The sequence below is a fragment of the Bufo gargarizans genome, chromosome 6 (genome assembly GCF_014858855.1).
Source record: "Bufo gargarizans isolate SCDJY-AF-19 chromosome 6, ASM1485885v1, whole genome shotgun sequence".
Classification (NCBI taxonomy): Eukaryota; Metazoa; Chordata; class Amphibia; order Anura; family Bufonidae; genus Bufo; species Bufo gargarizans.
In genome coordinates, this window is record NC_058085.1 from 259,973,923 (window position 1) to 259,987,683 (window position 13,761).

Sequence of the window (13,761 nt, forward strand, 5' to 3'; positions counted from 1 at the left end):
GTATCCGTTCCTGTTTTTGCGGAACCATCTATTGAAAATTTTATGCCCAGCCCAATTTCTTCTATGTAATTACTGTATACTGTATATGCTATACGGAAAAAACGGAACGGAAACGAAAACACAATGGAAACAAAAAAACGGAACAACGGATCCGTAATAAAACGGACTGCAAAACACTGAAAAAGGCTACATGCACACGACCGTTGTGTGTTTTGCGGTCAGCAAATCGCGTAACCGCAAAACACGGATGGCGTCCGTGTGCATTCCGCAATTTGCGGAACGGCATGGACAGCCTTTAATATAACTGCCTATTCTTGTCCGCAAAGCGGAGTGCTGTCCGCATCTTTTGCAGCCCCATTGAAGTGAATGGGTCTGCATCCGAGCCGCAAATACTGCAGCTCGGATGCAGACCAAAACATCGGCCGTGTTCATGAGGCCAAAGCCATACGGTCGTGTGTAGGAGGCCTAACTAAGACTGGGCTTTTCATCAGGCACCTGCAGACCTGAAACACTACACCCAGAGCTCCTCACATTCCACAGCCACTTGTCTGATGCCATATTACGCTCATGGAAAATCCATCAGGACCTGCGCAGCCGGCAGACAATGTGATTTGAGATTCTTTGGTACAATGACAGGAAGGCACTATGGTAAAAACATTCACATTGTTGAGGAAAAACTGAATTTCCTCATGTGCAAATATGGCCGCGGTCCAGGCAGAGCAAGCACATCTCCCACATTAGGTAAACACATTAAGGCTTCACGGACAGCACGATGTGGAGGCTCAATGTGCGGTACTGACGCCAGTCATCCAGCATGCTCAGGACGGCTAAACCAGCGCTGCTGCCCATAGCGACCAGTTATTAGCAATTGTATTAGACATTTTGTAAGGCAGATCGGTAAACGAAAGAGACAACCAGACTGTTTACCGCGAGGAACCTCCTATAACATATTACTGAACAAGTGCAGGCAGTGGAGGCTCCCAAAGAAGTGAGAACCTCCATGATTGTCTCTGGATTTCTTTGGATTCCTCATTAGATACATACTCTGTGGATTATGGCTTATTTGACAGCGGCCCCATATTGATTCTGGGGAGACACCTACAATTAAGATTCTCACATTGCGGTTTTTGCCGTCCCTGGGGATGATAAAACACAACTTGGGGTGAAGTCCTAAGGAAATTTTTTACCGCAGCAACCATAGTTGTGAATGGGATTTTGATGCAGTCTGTAGTGTAGTTGGGCCCAAATGTGTGATCAGCAAGACCTGGAGAGTATGGAGGAATGTAGATCAGCTACTGCCCCACAGACACTATGGGGGGATTTATCAAAGCAGGTGTAAAGGAAAACGGCCTTAGTTGGCCATAGCAACCAATCAGATTCCACCTCTCATTTTGCAGAGCTCCTCAGGCAAATGAAAGGTGGAATCTGATTGGTTGCTATGGGCAACTAAGCCAGTTTTCCTTTCCACCTGTTTTGATAAATCTCCCCCTGTGTTCCACCATACGGGGTCTGTGTGCATGGTCCCGATTCCAGTTTTCCTTCTAATCAGCTCATCCTTGCCAAGTCGAACTTGGGACACGCTTAGACACATCAGTAGTGATGCAGCATAATCCACAAAAAACTTGGCCCAAACTACAGGCAAATCCAGATGGGCTGTACTGCAATCAGTGTCATCATCCTAGATCTGTTCCCATGGAAAACCGTATTGTGGTTCCAAGCATTAAAACCCCCCAAGAAAGTCAAAGAGGGAAACAACTGCACATGTGAGATTAGAACGGTCAGCTTGTCCGGTTCACCGCAATGTAAGATCTGGCCGCTGCGGTGAATTACTGCGGCATGAACGTATCCTCACACAGCTACAGGCAAATGCAACCTTCCTTGGGATACATCAGATAATCTTTTTTTTTAAAGCATTATATACCACAGAAATATACAAAGGCGGCTCATATATATATCTATAAAACAAGCAAATTAGTTAAATTCCTCATTCTAAACATTTGATTAGACACAATAAATAACATATTCTGCATTCAGTATTTACAGTTGCTGTCGGGAGCTCTCGAGGAGATCTCTACTTACCATTTAAAGCAGGGATCATTCAGCCCCGGATTAGGGGTGTTGGGGGGGGGGGGGGGCTGTAAGCGGGAACTGTACATTGAAGTGGAGGGAACGGTGCAGCTGCCGGCTCGGGCTTTTTCGGGATCCCTGCTTTAAATGACACAAACCCTCTATACAAAGGACAATAGAAATGTATGTATTTAATATTTATTTTAGCTAAAAATATAATTATCTTATGCATCGTATGAATTATGGTTAGGCCTCATGCACACGACCGTGCCGTTTTTTTGCAGTCCTCAAACCGCTGATCCGCCAAAAACAGAAGCCGCCCGTGTGCCTTCCGCAATTTGCGGAAAGGAACGGGCCCATTGTAGACATGCCTATTCTTGGGCGCAAAACAGACAAGAATAGGACATGCTATATTTTCTTTTCCGGGGGCCTCGGAACGGAGCAACGGATGCATACCTCACACGGAGTTCTGTCCGCACCTTTTGCGGCCCCATTGAAGTCAAAGGGACCACATCCGAGACGAAAAAATTGCGGCTCGGATGCGGACCATAACTACGGTCGTGTGCATGAGGCCTTAGACTGAGGGGACGAGACACAGAAGCGGCTGTATTAGGGGGCTCTCACACTACGTTTTTGTCTTACTTTTTGTCTTGTAAAAAACATCATGAAATTCAAGCGTTTTTTTTTCTTTTGGGGGGGGGGGGGGGGGGGCGCGGTCACACATTTTTTCCAGACCATTTTTTTCCTACATTAAAGTCTTTGTCGGGAACATGCTTGGAAATAAAAAAATAAAAAAGCCACAAACAGAGCATGCTGCAATTTGAAAAAAAGGGAGCAGCAGTATTATACTGCCAGATGATCTCTAATGAGCGTTACGATGAACACTCGTTAGCGATCATCTGGCAGCTTAACAGTGTACTGCCGCCGATTTACAGGGTAAAAAATTATCGTATGCAGGCGGCAGATCGTGGTGTCTAATCACAATCTCCTGCCAGCAAACAGTGATTCAGTATAGGGAAGAGTGATGGTATAATGATCTCTCCTCCCCATACTAAGCAGGAGATCGCTGCATGTAATAGCAGTGATCTCCTCCACTAGCGAACAGACGATTACCGGGAAGGAACGCTTCCCTCCGGACAATTGCCTGTTAAATCGGGCTGTCTAATACACTCTTAAGTATGACTGAGAGTAATGTAAGATAAGCAGATTGTACTGCACACAGTGTGGCTCCCCAGCAGTAGGCCTCTATGGCAGGAGATCCACACAGCGGCCTCCTCTTAGGCTGTGTGGGTTGGATTTAGACTTGTTGTGCGCTCTTGTAAGTCCTTCAGAACATCCTGAGCACTGCACCACTTCAGTCGCGGACACTATGTATGCGCCATTTGTCTTGCGACTAACAGTTGTCACCTTGAGTGATTGTTCTCCTCACATCTTCCCATCTCACCATCCTATATACCTCCCCCGTCATCAGTCCTGGGATACACGTCTTATGACAGGACAATAAGTCTTATGGCTTTGATGTTTCCAGAAGAGCGGCGGAGCTCGGTGCCAGGATATTGTTTGTGGTGCTGGAATCGGCAACTTGCAGTGGACGGAGAGGAAACAGAAGGTGGGGTGCATGAGGCGGGAGGATCGCGGAGGTCAGGGAAGGAAGCGTTCAGTAAGAAAGGTCCTGGCGGCCTCGCTCTTCTATGTTTGATTTCTAGCAGGCAGCTTCGAAAACTCCTTCCTGATAATTTCATTAACTGCAGACAAAAGAGAATATAAATAAAAATGATTCCAGACAAAGTAAATATTCACAGATCCACTCAGCGAGGAAACGGAGGGGGGTGTTCGAATAAAAAATCAGTTTCCGTCCCTGTCACATCTTTACGTCCTGTACAATGACAAATGTTACATCCAGGAGGACAGAATTTAACACATGCCGATAGACATTCATATCCAGATCGCCCGCTCAGTTCACTACACTTCAGAATTTTCTAGTATACAGTTCAGTTCCTGGGTTGATGCCTGTTATATGAACAGTGAGTTTCCTATAGAAATCAGAATCTGGACCTAGATACACAGTGTAGATCATTTCCATTGTTCTGCTCAATTATCGGAGCAGAACATCAATGATGAAGACACATAGCTGTGGTTCATCTGAATAAAATGCTGCTTTTCTTTTGTTGATCTGAGGCTCCGTTCCTGAGTTATGGTACTTTTTCTCAATATGCAAATTAAGCCTTTGGTGCAATGAGGGTGTCACCATTGCTCTTGTTGCACCCAAGTGTGCTCCTGTCTGTGGCTAGCTTTGATTTACAGGGCCAGGCAGTGGCAACGCAGTGAGGGAGGGGCTAGCCCCAGAAAGGAGTGGAGCTTGGGTGCAACAAGAGCAACGACGACGCCCTCCTTGGAAAGGCCTAATTTGCATACTAGCAAAAAGTATCATAACTCGGGAACGGAGCCTCAGATCAACCATAGAAAACCAGCATTTTATTCAGGTGAACCCCAGCTATGTGTCTATGCAAACAGTTGGATAGAGAGGTCACTGGTGACTGAGTCCCTTCTGTGGGGTTTGTTGGGTTTCTCTCATGCAGCCAATATTTACTGGACAAACAGTGTAGCTTAGGCTACTTTCACATCAGCGTTTTCAGTTCCGCTATTGAGATCCGTCATAGGATCTCAATAGCAGAAGAAAACGCTTCAGTTTTGTCCCCATTCATTGTCAATGGGGACAAAACTGAACTGAACAGAATCTGCAACAAGGACAAGGATGCATGCTCAGCCTGAAGCCTCATTCACACGTCAGTGCTCCACGGACAGCGCACGTCCCCATTCATTTTAATGTGTGTATTCAGACATCAGTGTTTTAGCGCGGTCAGTGAGTCAGTGTTTTTAGCACGGATGCATGCTCTATTTTGCCTGTGTTCACTGATCAATCACGCCCATTATAGTCTATGGGTCCGTGAAAACCACGGATGCAACACGGATGCCATCCGTGTTGCATCAGTGTTTCACGGATCATTAGAAAAGGTTGTGTTTGATAATAATTTTTCAGATGTTCAGTGTCAGTGAAACACAGATGACACACGGACAGCAAAAAACTAAGGCCCCTTTCACACGGGCGAGTTTTCCGTGCGGGTGCGATGCGTGCGGTGAACGCATTGCACCCGCACTGAATCCTGACCCATTCATTTCTATGGGGCTGTGCACACGAGCGGTGATTTTCACGCATCACTTATGCGTTGCGTGAAAATCGCAGCATGCTCCTCTTTGTGCGTTTTTCACGTAACGCAGGCCCTATAGAAATGAATGGGGTTGCGTGAAAATCGCAAGCATCCGCAAGCAAGTGCGGATGCGGTGCGATTTTCACGCATGGGTTCTAGGTGACAGTCTATTCACTGTATTATTTTCCCTTATAACATGGTTATAAGGGAAAATAATAGCATTCTGAATACAGAATGCATAGTATAATAGGGCTGGAAGGGTTAAAAATAATAAAAAAGTTAACTCACCTTCTCCTCTTGTTCGCGTAGAGGCCGGTCTGTTCTTTAGCTGTGGCTGAAGGACCTTTGATGACGTCAGATCACATGCTCCATCACCATGGTGATGGACCATGTGATTGGAGCATGTGATCTGACATCACCTCAGGTCATTCAGTCCACAGCTAAAGAACAGACCGGGATCTACGCTAACAAGAGGAGAAGGTGAGTTAACTTTTTTATTATTTTTAACCCTTCCATCCCTATTATACTAAGCATTCTGTATTCAGAATGCTATTATTTTCCCTTATAACCATGTTATAAGGGAAAATAATACAATCTTCAGAACATCAATCCCAAGCCCGAACTTCTGTGAAGAAGTTCGGGTTTGGGTACCAAACATGCGTGATTTTTCTCACGCGAGTGCAAAACGCATGACAATGTTTTGCACTCGCGCGGAAAAATCGCGCATTTTCCCGCAACGCACCCGCCTCTTATCCGGGCAAAAAACATGACGCCCGTGTGAAAGAGGCCTAACACTGAACCAACACGGATCCTTCACATACAGCTTCACGGATGCATCACTGACCACCTTCTAACGGATTTGAGCACAGACATGTGAATGAGGCTGAATTCCGACCAGTTATTTGGTGATCTAAAACCAGTCTATACCTTATCTCGGTGTAGGCTTAACTACTGGTCTTGGCTCACAGTAACTGATAGAAATAACTGACCAAATAACTGAAGTGTGAACTAGGCCTAAGCAGTAATAATAATAATAATAAATAATAGCTACTACTCTGTCCAGAAAAAAAGACAGAATCGAACAGAAGGTCAGAGTCGAAAAATGAATCATTTGCACTCAGTTTGTCCTATTGAAGTGAATATCACAGTTATATATTTGAATACTGTTTGAGTGCGGTACCATTTTAGGGCATTTTCATACATGGCAGATACCAGCAAATTACAATACAGTGTGTATACTTGGGGAAAACAATGTATGCAGATTTTAGGGCATGTCATGGAGTTCACCTTTGCAATAGCAAAGTGTGAGTCCGGTTATTTACATGGGTAACATTTTCTGTACCCAGGGGGTGGGATGAGAAGATCAGTATGAAAGGCACAATAAGTGGCTGATGTGATGGTTGGTAGTGCAATCTTATTGCTTATATCACAAACTGTTCAACATTTATGTCCCTTTATGCCACCTATACCCTACCGACCATGTATACTTTAAATTAAGGGGGTTGTCCCATTAAAAATATTCTATATTTTTTAAACAGCACTAGGATTGGAATACTTTTCTAATTTTATGTAATCAAAATTTCAGAATAGCCACTGAGCTATTCAATAAAATGTATCTGTATAGCGCCCCCTGCTGTTTGATTTTTTTCCTTATTTCTATGTCTGTTTCAGTAACATCGCTGAGGTGGTCGCACATGCTCAGTTCCATCCTTCAACTGCCATTAGCCCTATCTACTGTTAGAAGCTGTGACAGCTACAGGGGGAGAGCTGCAGCAGAAATGACACACCCCCTGAAAACCGACATGACCTTTGAGAAAAGGACAATCCCTCTGATCTGCCAGGTGGTAAAAAATCTAGCAGAGCAATTGAAGCAATAAATGTGGAGCTCTCTGGACCCATGTGAGGTACAGGGCTGGTTTTAGCTTTGATAGAAAGAGATTGTCATGTGCTATATTGTCATATTTTCATTTTATACATTAATCATCGGAAACCCCCTTTAAGCCAGTGCTATAAAGGACTGTGACTGCCTACATGGCTGCCTACACTTAAAGTGTAACTGTCATGTTTTCATCAAAAAAATCAATTTTAGCATATGTTACTGCTGCAGCAGCATTATGCATAAAGCAATCTTTAGTTTCTTCACATACCACAGTTTTCCTTGAGTTTTTTCCCTTAGTTACGGCTGTTTAAACATTTACAATATGAGGACCTTCTCAAGATGGCTCCTCTACCAGTTCTCTGAGGCCAAAACTGCTATCCCTCACTTCCCATACACACTTGCTGTAGCCAGCAGCTCCCTGCCAGCCAATCAGATTAGATAACAGAGACACGCCTCCTCACTCTGAAGCCTAATGCAGGCATGCAGTGTGGGAGACTGCCCCTCTGTCTTCTGTTTATACTAAAAGGAAGACAGATAAACCATAGCAACGGTCTTTTAAGGGAGCAGTGGAAAGGGACAGAGGACATTAATGAAAGCTGTTATTAATGAAAGACTAACTCAGGTATACATGCCTAGCTCTAATAAACTAGCAAATAAAAATAAAATATGACAGTTACACTTTAAAGAAAAGACTTCACACCCACAATGCCTGGCCACATATTTTAGACAGTGTCAGATTTTTTTGCAATCTGAAAGTGTAGAAACTTAAAAAAGCATGCCAACTTCCCCACCTCCAAATAGTTCTTCATGGTCATGTCTGATTGGTCTGTGAGTACTAAGTGTTAAAAACCAACAACATTTTGTGGATTGTGCTGGGCTTCTATTTCTGGGCGCACATGTTCATTTGGCATTTTCAGTGGTGCCTGTCATGTTTTTTCATGATACCAAAGGCACCGCCAGTAAGCAGAAAATAGTCTGAATTACCCTTTTCATCCATCTGAAATCTCTAGTGTTATAGCAGCTTTAGGCTACTTTTACACTGGCGTTTTGGTTTCCGTTTGTGAGATCCGTTCAGGGATCTCACAAGCGGTCCAAAACGGATCAGTTTTGCCCTAATGCATTCTGAATGGATAAGGATCCGCTCAGAATGCATCAGTTTGGCTCCGTTCCGCCTCTATTCCCCTTTGGAGGCGGACACCAAAACGCTGCCTGCAGCGTTTTGGTGTCCGTCTGACGAAACTGAGCCATTTTCACTGACGAAATATGGTACAATAGAAAACGGATCCGTCCCCATTGACTTTTAATGGTGTTCAAGACAGATCCGTTTTGGCTATGTTAAAGATAATACAAATGGATCCATTCTGAACAGATGCATGCGGTTGTATTATCTAAACGGATCCGTCTGTGCAGATCCATGACAGATCAGCACCAAACGCGAGTGTGAAAGTAGCCTTACTTCTTTATAAATCTGATTTTTAAATAATATACAAGACGGGCTCAAATATACAGAGAGCAACCAGACAAACACTTTCTGGGTCAAAATTGCGAATGTAATAATGCAAATCAATACTTCAGATCAAAAAGAGGGACATTTAAGGAGCAAAGAGGGACTTGGGTCAAAAAGAGGGACACTTGGGAGGTCTGAGATTATCTGTTTGGCAGCCTCATAGTGTGACTTTCAGGTTATATTCACATACAGCAGATATGTTGTGGTAATGCTAGAGACTGTTCCTTACATGAATGGGGCTTGCAGAAATCCATGCACCTGTAGCACAAAGGACCCCTTTCATATGAATGGAGCCGATATTCAGTCCGCGACATGTGACTATATTCATGCAGTATAGGAACAGATGGAAGATGCCACCCATTTATCATAATCCGTGCAGCACTTTCTGAGTTTTGTAGAATGAAAATAACAATAGTGTTGACATTGGCAAGGACGCAAAGCCTCATCTGTAATCGCGAAGGCTGAGTGGGGCATTCTGGGTAACAATGCTGGTTTCAGTGCCCTTGGTGGAATTCATTTCCTGATGCTTCCACCTACAAAACCCGTCTGAAAAAAATATATTTAGGCCATTTTCAACTAGGAGTTGTAAAATCTATATTACAGTCTATGAATAGGCCTGTGTTTGGCGAAGGTCTGGTTTCTGTGCCAGCTGCAGGTTCTGCCAAGTCTTTTCTTAAAAGAGTCATTGAATGGCGGTACCCAGGAGTACCTGAGGCTACACAAAAGGAGATGTTCTTTGCAAGTGCGCGCTGGGTGGTGACATTCTGCTCCGTGCAGGGCTGGAGGTGAGGAATACATTGTACAGAGCACACACCTCACAGTTTTATAGCTCCAGAGCTAGAAAGTGAATCGGTGATCGACAGATCGCTCCGACGGTCCAGACTGACAGAATCTTGGCTGTGGGGAAAAGGCAATTGTTGAGGAATGGAGATGCTGAAAATGCAAGAAGTGGCAGAGCTAGGAAAGAGAAGGTGACCAGTGGTCGCTATACAGACAATACAATATAGAAGGGATGGCCACCTAATCATCTGTGAGCACGAGTACCGTACTGTCACATTTTAGTACATGAAGTAGCTTTTATATAGTGACTATGTACATTACAAACCTGTGAAATCATGCACAAGCACATGCGCAGCCGCCCTCCGTTCATTTCTATGGGGCTACCGAAAATAGCCAAGCGCTGGCTCAACTATTTAGCCGGGCCCATAGAAGTGAATGGAAAGTGCTTGGTGGTGGCCGGACCGGAGTCCTCCAGCCGCCACTTTGGCCGGCTTCATTCTCGATATAGGTGCGGGTCCCATCCTTGCAATATGCCCTCATTGTCTCATATGCGTCAACCCCTGTAAATAAGTCGCATTCATATGTTATGGTGCATTCCCCCACCGCCACAGTTATGGCAGGTCAGGAGTGGAGTCTCCTTGCACAAAATGTTTGCAACTTTAATAAAAGTGCGATTTTGATAAATAAGGCAAAAAATGAAACACAGATCAATAAGAAACTATCCTTACAAGCAATGAGCAAAGAAAAGTCGCCATTTAGTCACAATCACTACTATAAATCAGGGCCATAGATTATAGTATATTTGCCTATAATAGTCTGGGTTGTTCCTATGTTCATGCTACTTATCATTTTTGCTGTCCATCCAGCCTTGTGGTGCACCTTGGACACGTCCATGGTAATGTCACCTGCATACCAGGGTTATATCACACAGCATTGGACATTATCTCATTGAACAGCAATGGCAGCAGAGAACTACATGTCTGTCTTGTACCATCTTTTAAAGGCTCACTAAAAGTAAAAATGAATGATACAAGTAAACAGGAGATAATCTTGCCCATACTGTTGTCAGCCTGCCAGATTTTCTGCATGTTCCTGAAACAGTCTGGTAGAAATCTAGCAGACAGCGAGGGGGTTAATCTTCTGCTGATTTGTTACATTATAGCTGGAGCATGGCTGGGAGGGCCGTGATTAACCCGATGGGTGGGGTTGACAATCGCTTGTCCAACCATAGACAGGGCAGAGAGTGGGAGGTGTGTGCTGCAGCCAGTTGTCTTATAGCTAGACACAGGGCAGAATGGAGGACACAGCTGATCTCCTTGGACACAAAGAGATTTTCTTATATACTGTATAATAGTAAATAATAATTTGTAATAGGAGACAAAATAGTGTCAATAGAGCTGAGAAGATTAAGATATTTTTTTCTCAAAGTACTATACCTTTGAAAAAAAATTTTTACATGCATTTCTGCATAATTAAATGAGATGCTAAGTGTCCACTAGGCGTTTCATCTTGAAGAAGAGTCTGATATATTCATAGGTTACCAAAGCAACCTCTTCTCTAGCAAATCGATTGACGTAGGAAATAACTTCTGCCTCCAGCATCTGCTTACTGAAATCTCGAGAATATGCTGCAATGACAGCTGCGCAGTGCCCTGTACAGACGACTCGGGCCTCACAGAACAACTGAACATGCTCTAGTCTTGTTAGATTACACAAGAAAAACTAGGATGTCCATCAGAAGGCTGGAGGTAAGGTGACGGCTGAAAAAAACCTAATATACATACTGGTGGGAATGCAATTTACAAAGGTATCAAACTTTGTTTAGAAAAAGAATCAGCCTCAACCCTATGCATCCAAATATAAAGATCTCTGAACTGGTAAAATGGACTACATGCAGTGGTATTTTCCCAGCAGAATGATGGTATTTATTTCAGAAACCCCTGGATCCCATTATAATGAAAAGGGATTTGGCAGTGCAAGGGGTGTCCAGCTGTACCGGACACAATAACTTCGGTAGTTTGCTCCTCTTCTGGAAAAGACTACCGGATTTACGGACCGCAGATGTGAACCTACCTAAAGAACCTTCAGTACAAACTGGCCCCCTGATAAAACCTGGGACTATCCAGGCCCAGAAGTCTCCTAGAAGAATAGTCACATAGTTTGTACAGACACCTCCATATGTTTTGTGAACTACTATAAAGAGGAATGCCCTCAGTTGTAAGTAATGGCATCCCTAGGATATGTGATCACCTTCTGATGATTGGAGGATCAACTACAGCCACCCCTACCAGTCCTTATAATGAGGGTGCTAGTTAAAGGGGTTATCCCATGATTAATGTAAAAAATTTAAATCATTTATGAAATCATAAAAATCAGTACATGACAATCTCTTTATAACAAAGCTAGAACCAGCCCTGTACCTCACATGGATCCAGAGATCTCCTCATTCATTGCTCTGCTAGATTTATATCAAGCTGACAGCTCAGGGGGTGTATTTTCTGCTGGAGCTAAGGGGGGCGTGGCCATGCTCTCCGTCCCTATCACAGCTCAGGAGGCAGTTGAAGGATGAAACTGAGCATGTGCGGCCTTCTCAGTGAGCAGGTCAAATAAATAATATAAAAACAGTAGGTGGTGCTATACAGGTACATCTTATTGAATAATACAGCGGCTATGCAAAAATTTTAGTTACATGCAATTAAAAAATAATTTAGATTCAGGTGCTGGTTTGAAAACTATAGAATATTTTTTGTGGGACAAACCCTTTAAAGGCTGCTGCTCGAGGAGCATCCTTCCTGTGCAGAGAATGAGTGGAAGAGACTTTGGTCCCTTTGTTCTTATGATGAGGATGAGTGGGAGTCCTAAAGATAGGACTCCCACCAATTGAAATGTTTTCACCTATCCTTGGGAATACCTCTTTAATAACCAGTCTACTTTCATGCAAGGCTCTCTGATGTTTAGATGTCCAATGGTATGAAGTAAAAGATCTATATAACGTCGGTACATGTGATAGCCCAGCATATCCTACCACATAGACCTGTATTACTAGATTACATAACATCAGTGTCAACCTATAAAGTGGCTTTCAATTCAGTAGGATCTAGTGACATCATCAAAAGGAAACCTGTAGTGCCTCAATGATGTCACAGGTCCCGGATGAACTGAGAGCCTGCACAATCCATGCACACCTGCAGCTTCTTACCTGCACAACAGAAGTGAGGAACTACAAATGTTAAAGACCCAAAAATTAAGCAATAATGCAAATCACACCTGTAGGTTTCTGACCAATAACAGCAAAACCGACACAATTTTTCTAAGAAAAAAAAAATCTTACGCCCAGAGATCCCCATTACTTAAACTGGCTGTATTCCTCCCACAGTGTAAAGGTGTGTCATCGCTCGGGCAGAAATACAAGACCCTGAGACGATATTTCTGAGCAATCTCTCAATTCACAGTAAAACAGAAAAAAAGATCTGACTAAGTGAAAGGATCAGAAATGTGAGAAACTGCCAGGAAAAGCGAGTAAAATGAGGAGGAGTTACCTTTTACTTTCAATTCTTGCCTCAGAGACCACTGACCTCGGCCTCATATAATGTTTTGTATCCAGCTAAGGTTTGTATCTATCAGTTCTGAAAAAGATTTGCAAAAACCAATTTTGAGTTTCGAGTAGATACAAAGAAAAGAGAAAATAAAAAAAATGCTACAACTGCAACTTTTGGGGTTTCTGAGAACCAGATAAAGCTTTTCCACAGTACCTGGCATGGTTTGAAAGAGTCCAAAGAATCCAAAGTCCCTGCCCCTGTGTACAACACATGGAAGAAGGGCAATGAATGGACCTGTATGCAAGAGGAACCAGTGGCAATCAACCAACATCTGCCATTTTTAACGGCTTGTGACTATGATTTTTTGGACTCTTCATGGGCCACAAAGAGCATGTAAAATGTCACAAAACCCAACAGAACCCGAATAATCTGTAACAATTCTGAACACATTTCATATCAATCAAAACCATCATCATCATCATCATCATCACAGCTTATGGCAAAGCCATGCAGGCAATGTAACAGTTCAGCTCTATAGGCCTCCTCAACGCATCACAAGGAATGATCGGGTCAATCTGCAGGTCTTCCATTGTTGTTAAACTCCAACTCCAAGCATGCTGTGACAGTTCCATGCTGTCATAGCATGCTGGGAGTTGTAGGTTCACTAAATCTTGAAAACACAGCTTGAAGACCACTCATTTAATGTGCAGTATGTGACTTGATGTTAATGGGGTTTTCAGGTCTTATGTAAAAAATGCCTAAACTCTAATTTTTCAAATGT

General features: G+C 43.4%; 1 protein-coding gene across 8 annotated transcripts in view; it reads right to left on the reverse strand.

Annotated features, from left to right (window-relative positions):
- Window positions 1-336: 336 nt before the first annotated feature.
- NFATC2 (nuclear factor of activated T cells 2) overlaps window positions 337-13,761 on the reverse strand; it is a 139,137-nt gene continuing 125,712 nt past the window's right edge. For 7 of the 8 annotated variants that reach the window (XM_044297594.1, XM_044297595.1, XM_044297592.1 and 4 more), the window contains exon 10: window positions 337-3,812. In XM_044297594.1, coding sequence (XP_044153529.1) covers window positions 3,757-3,812 — 56 coding nt within the window. In that variant the 3' untranslated portion in view covers window positions 337-3,756. Of the gene's footprint in view, window positions 3,813-12,980; window positions 13,068-13,761 lie in introns of all 8 variants that reach the window. The other variant, XM_044297591.1, reaches the window with a different exon arrangement.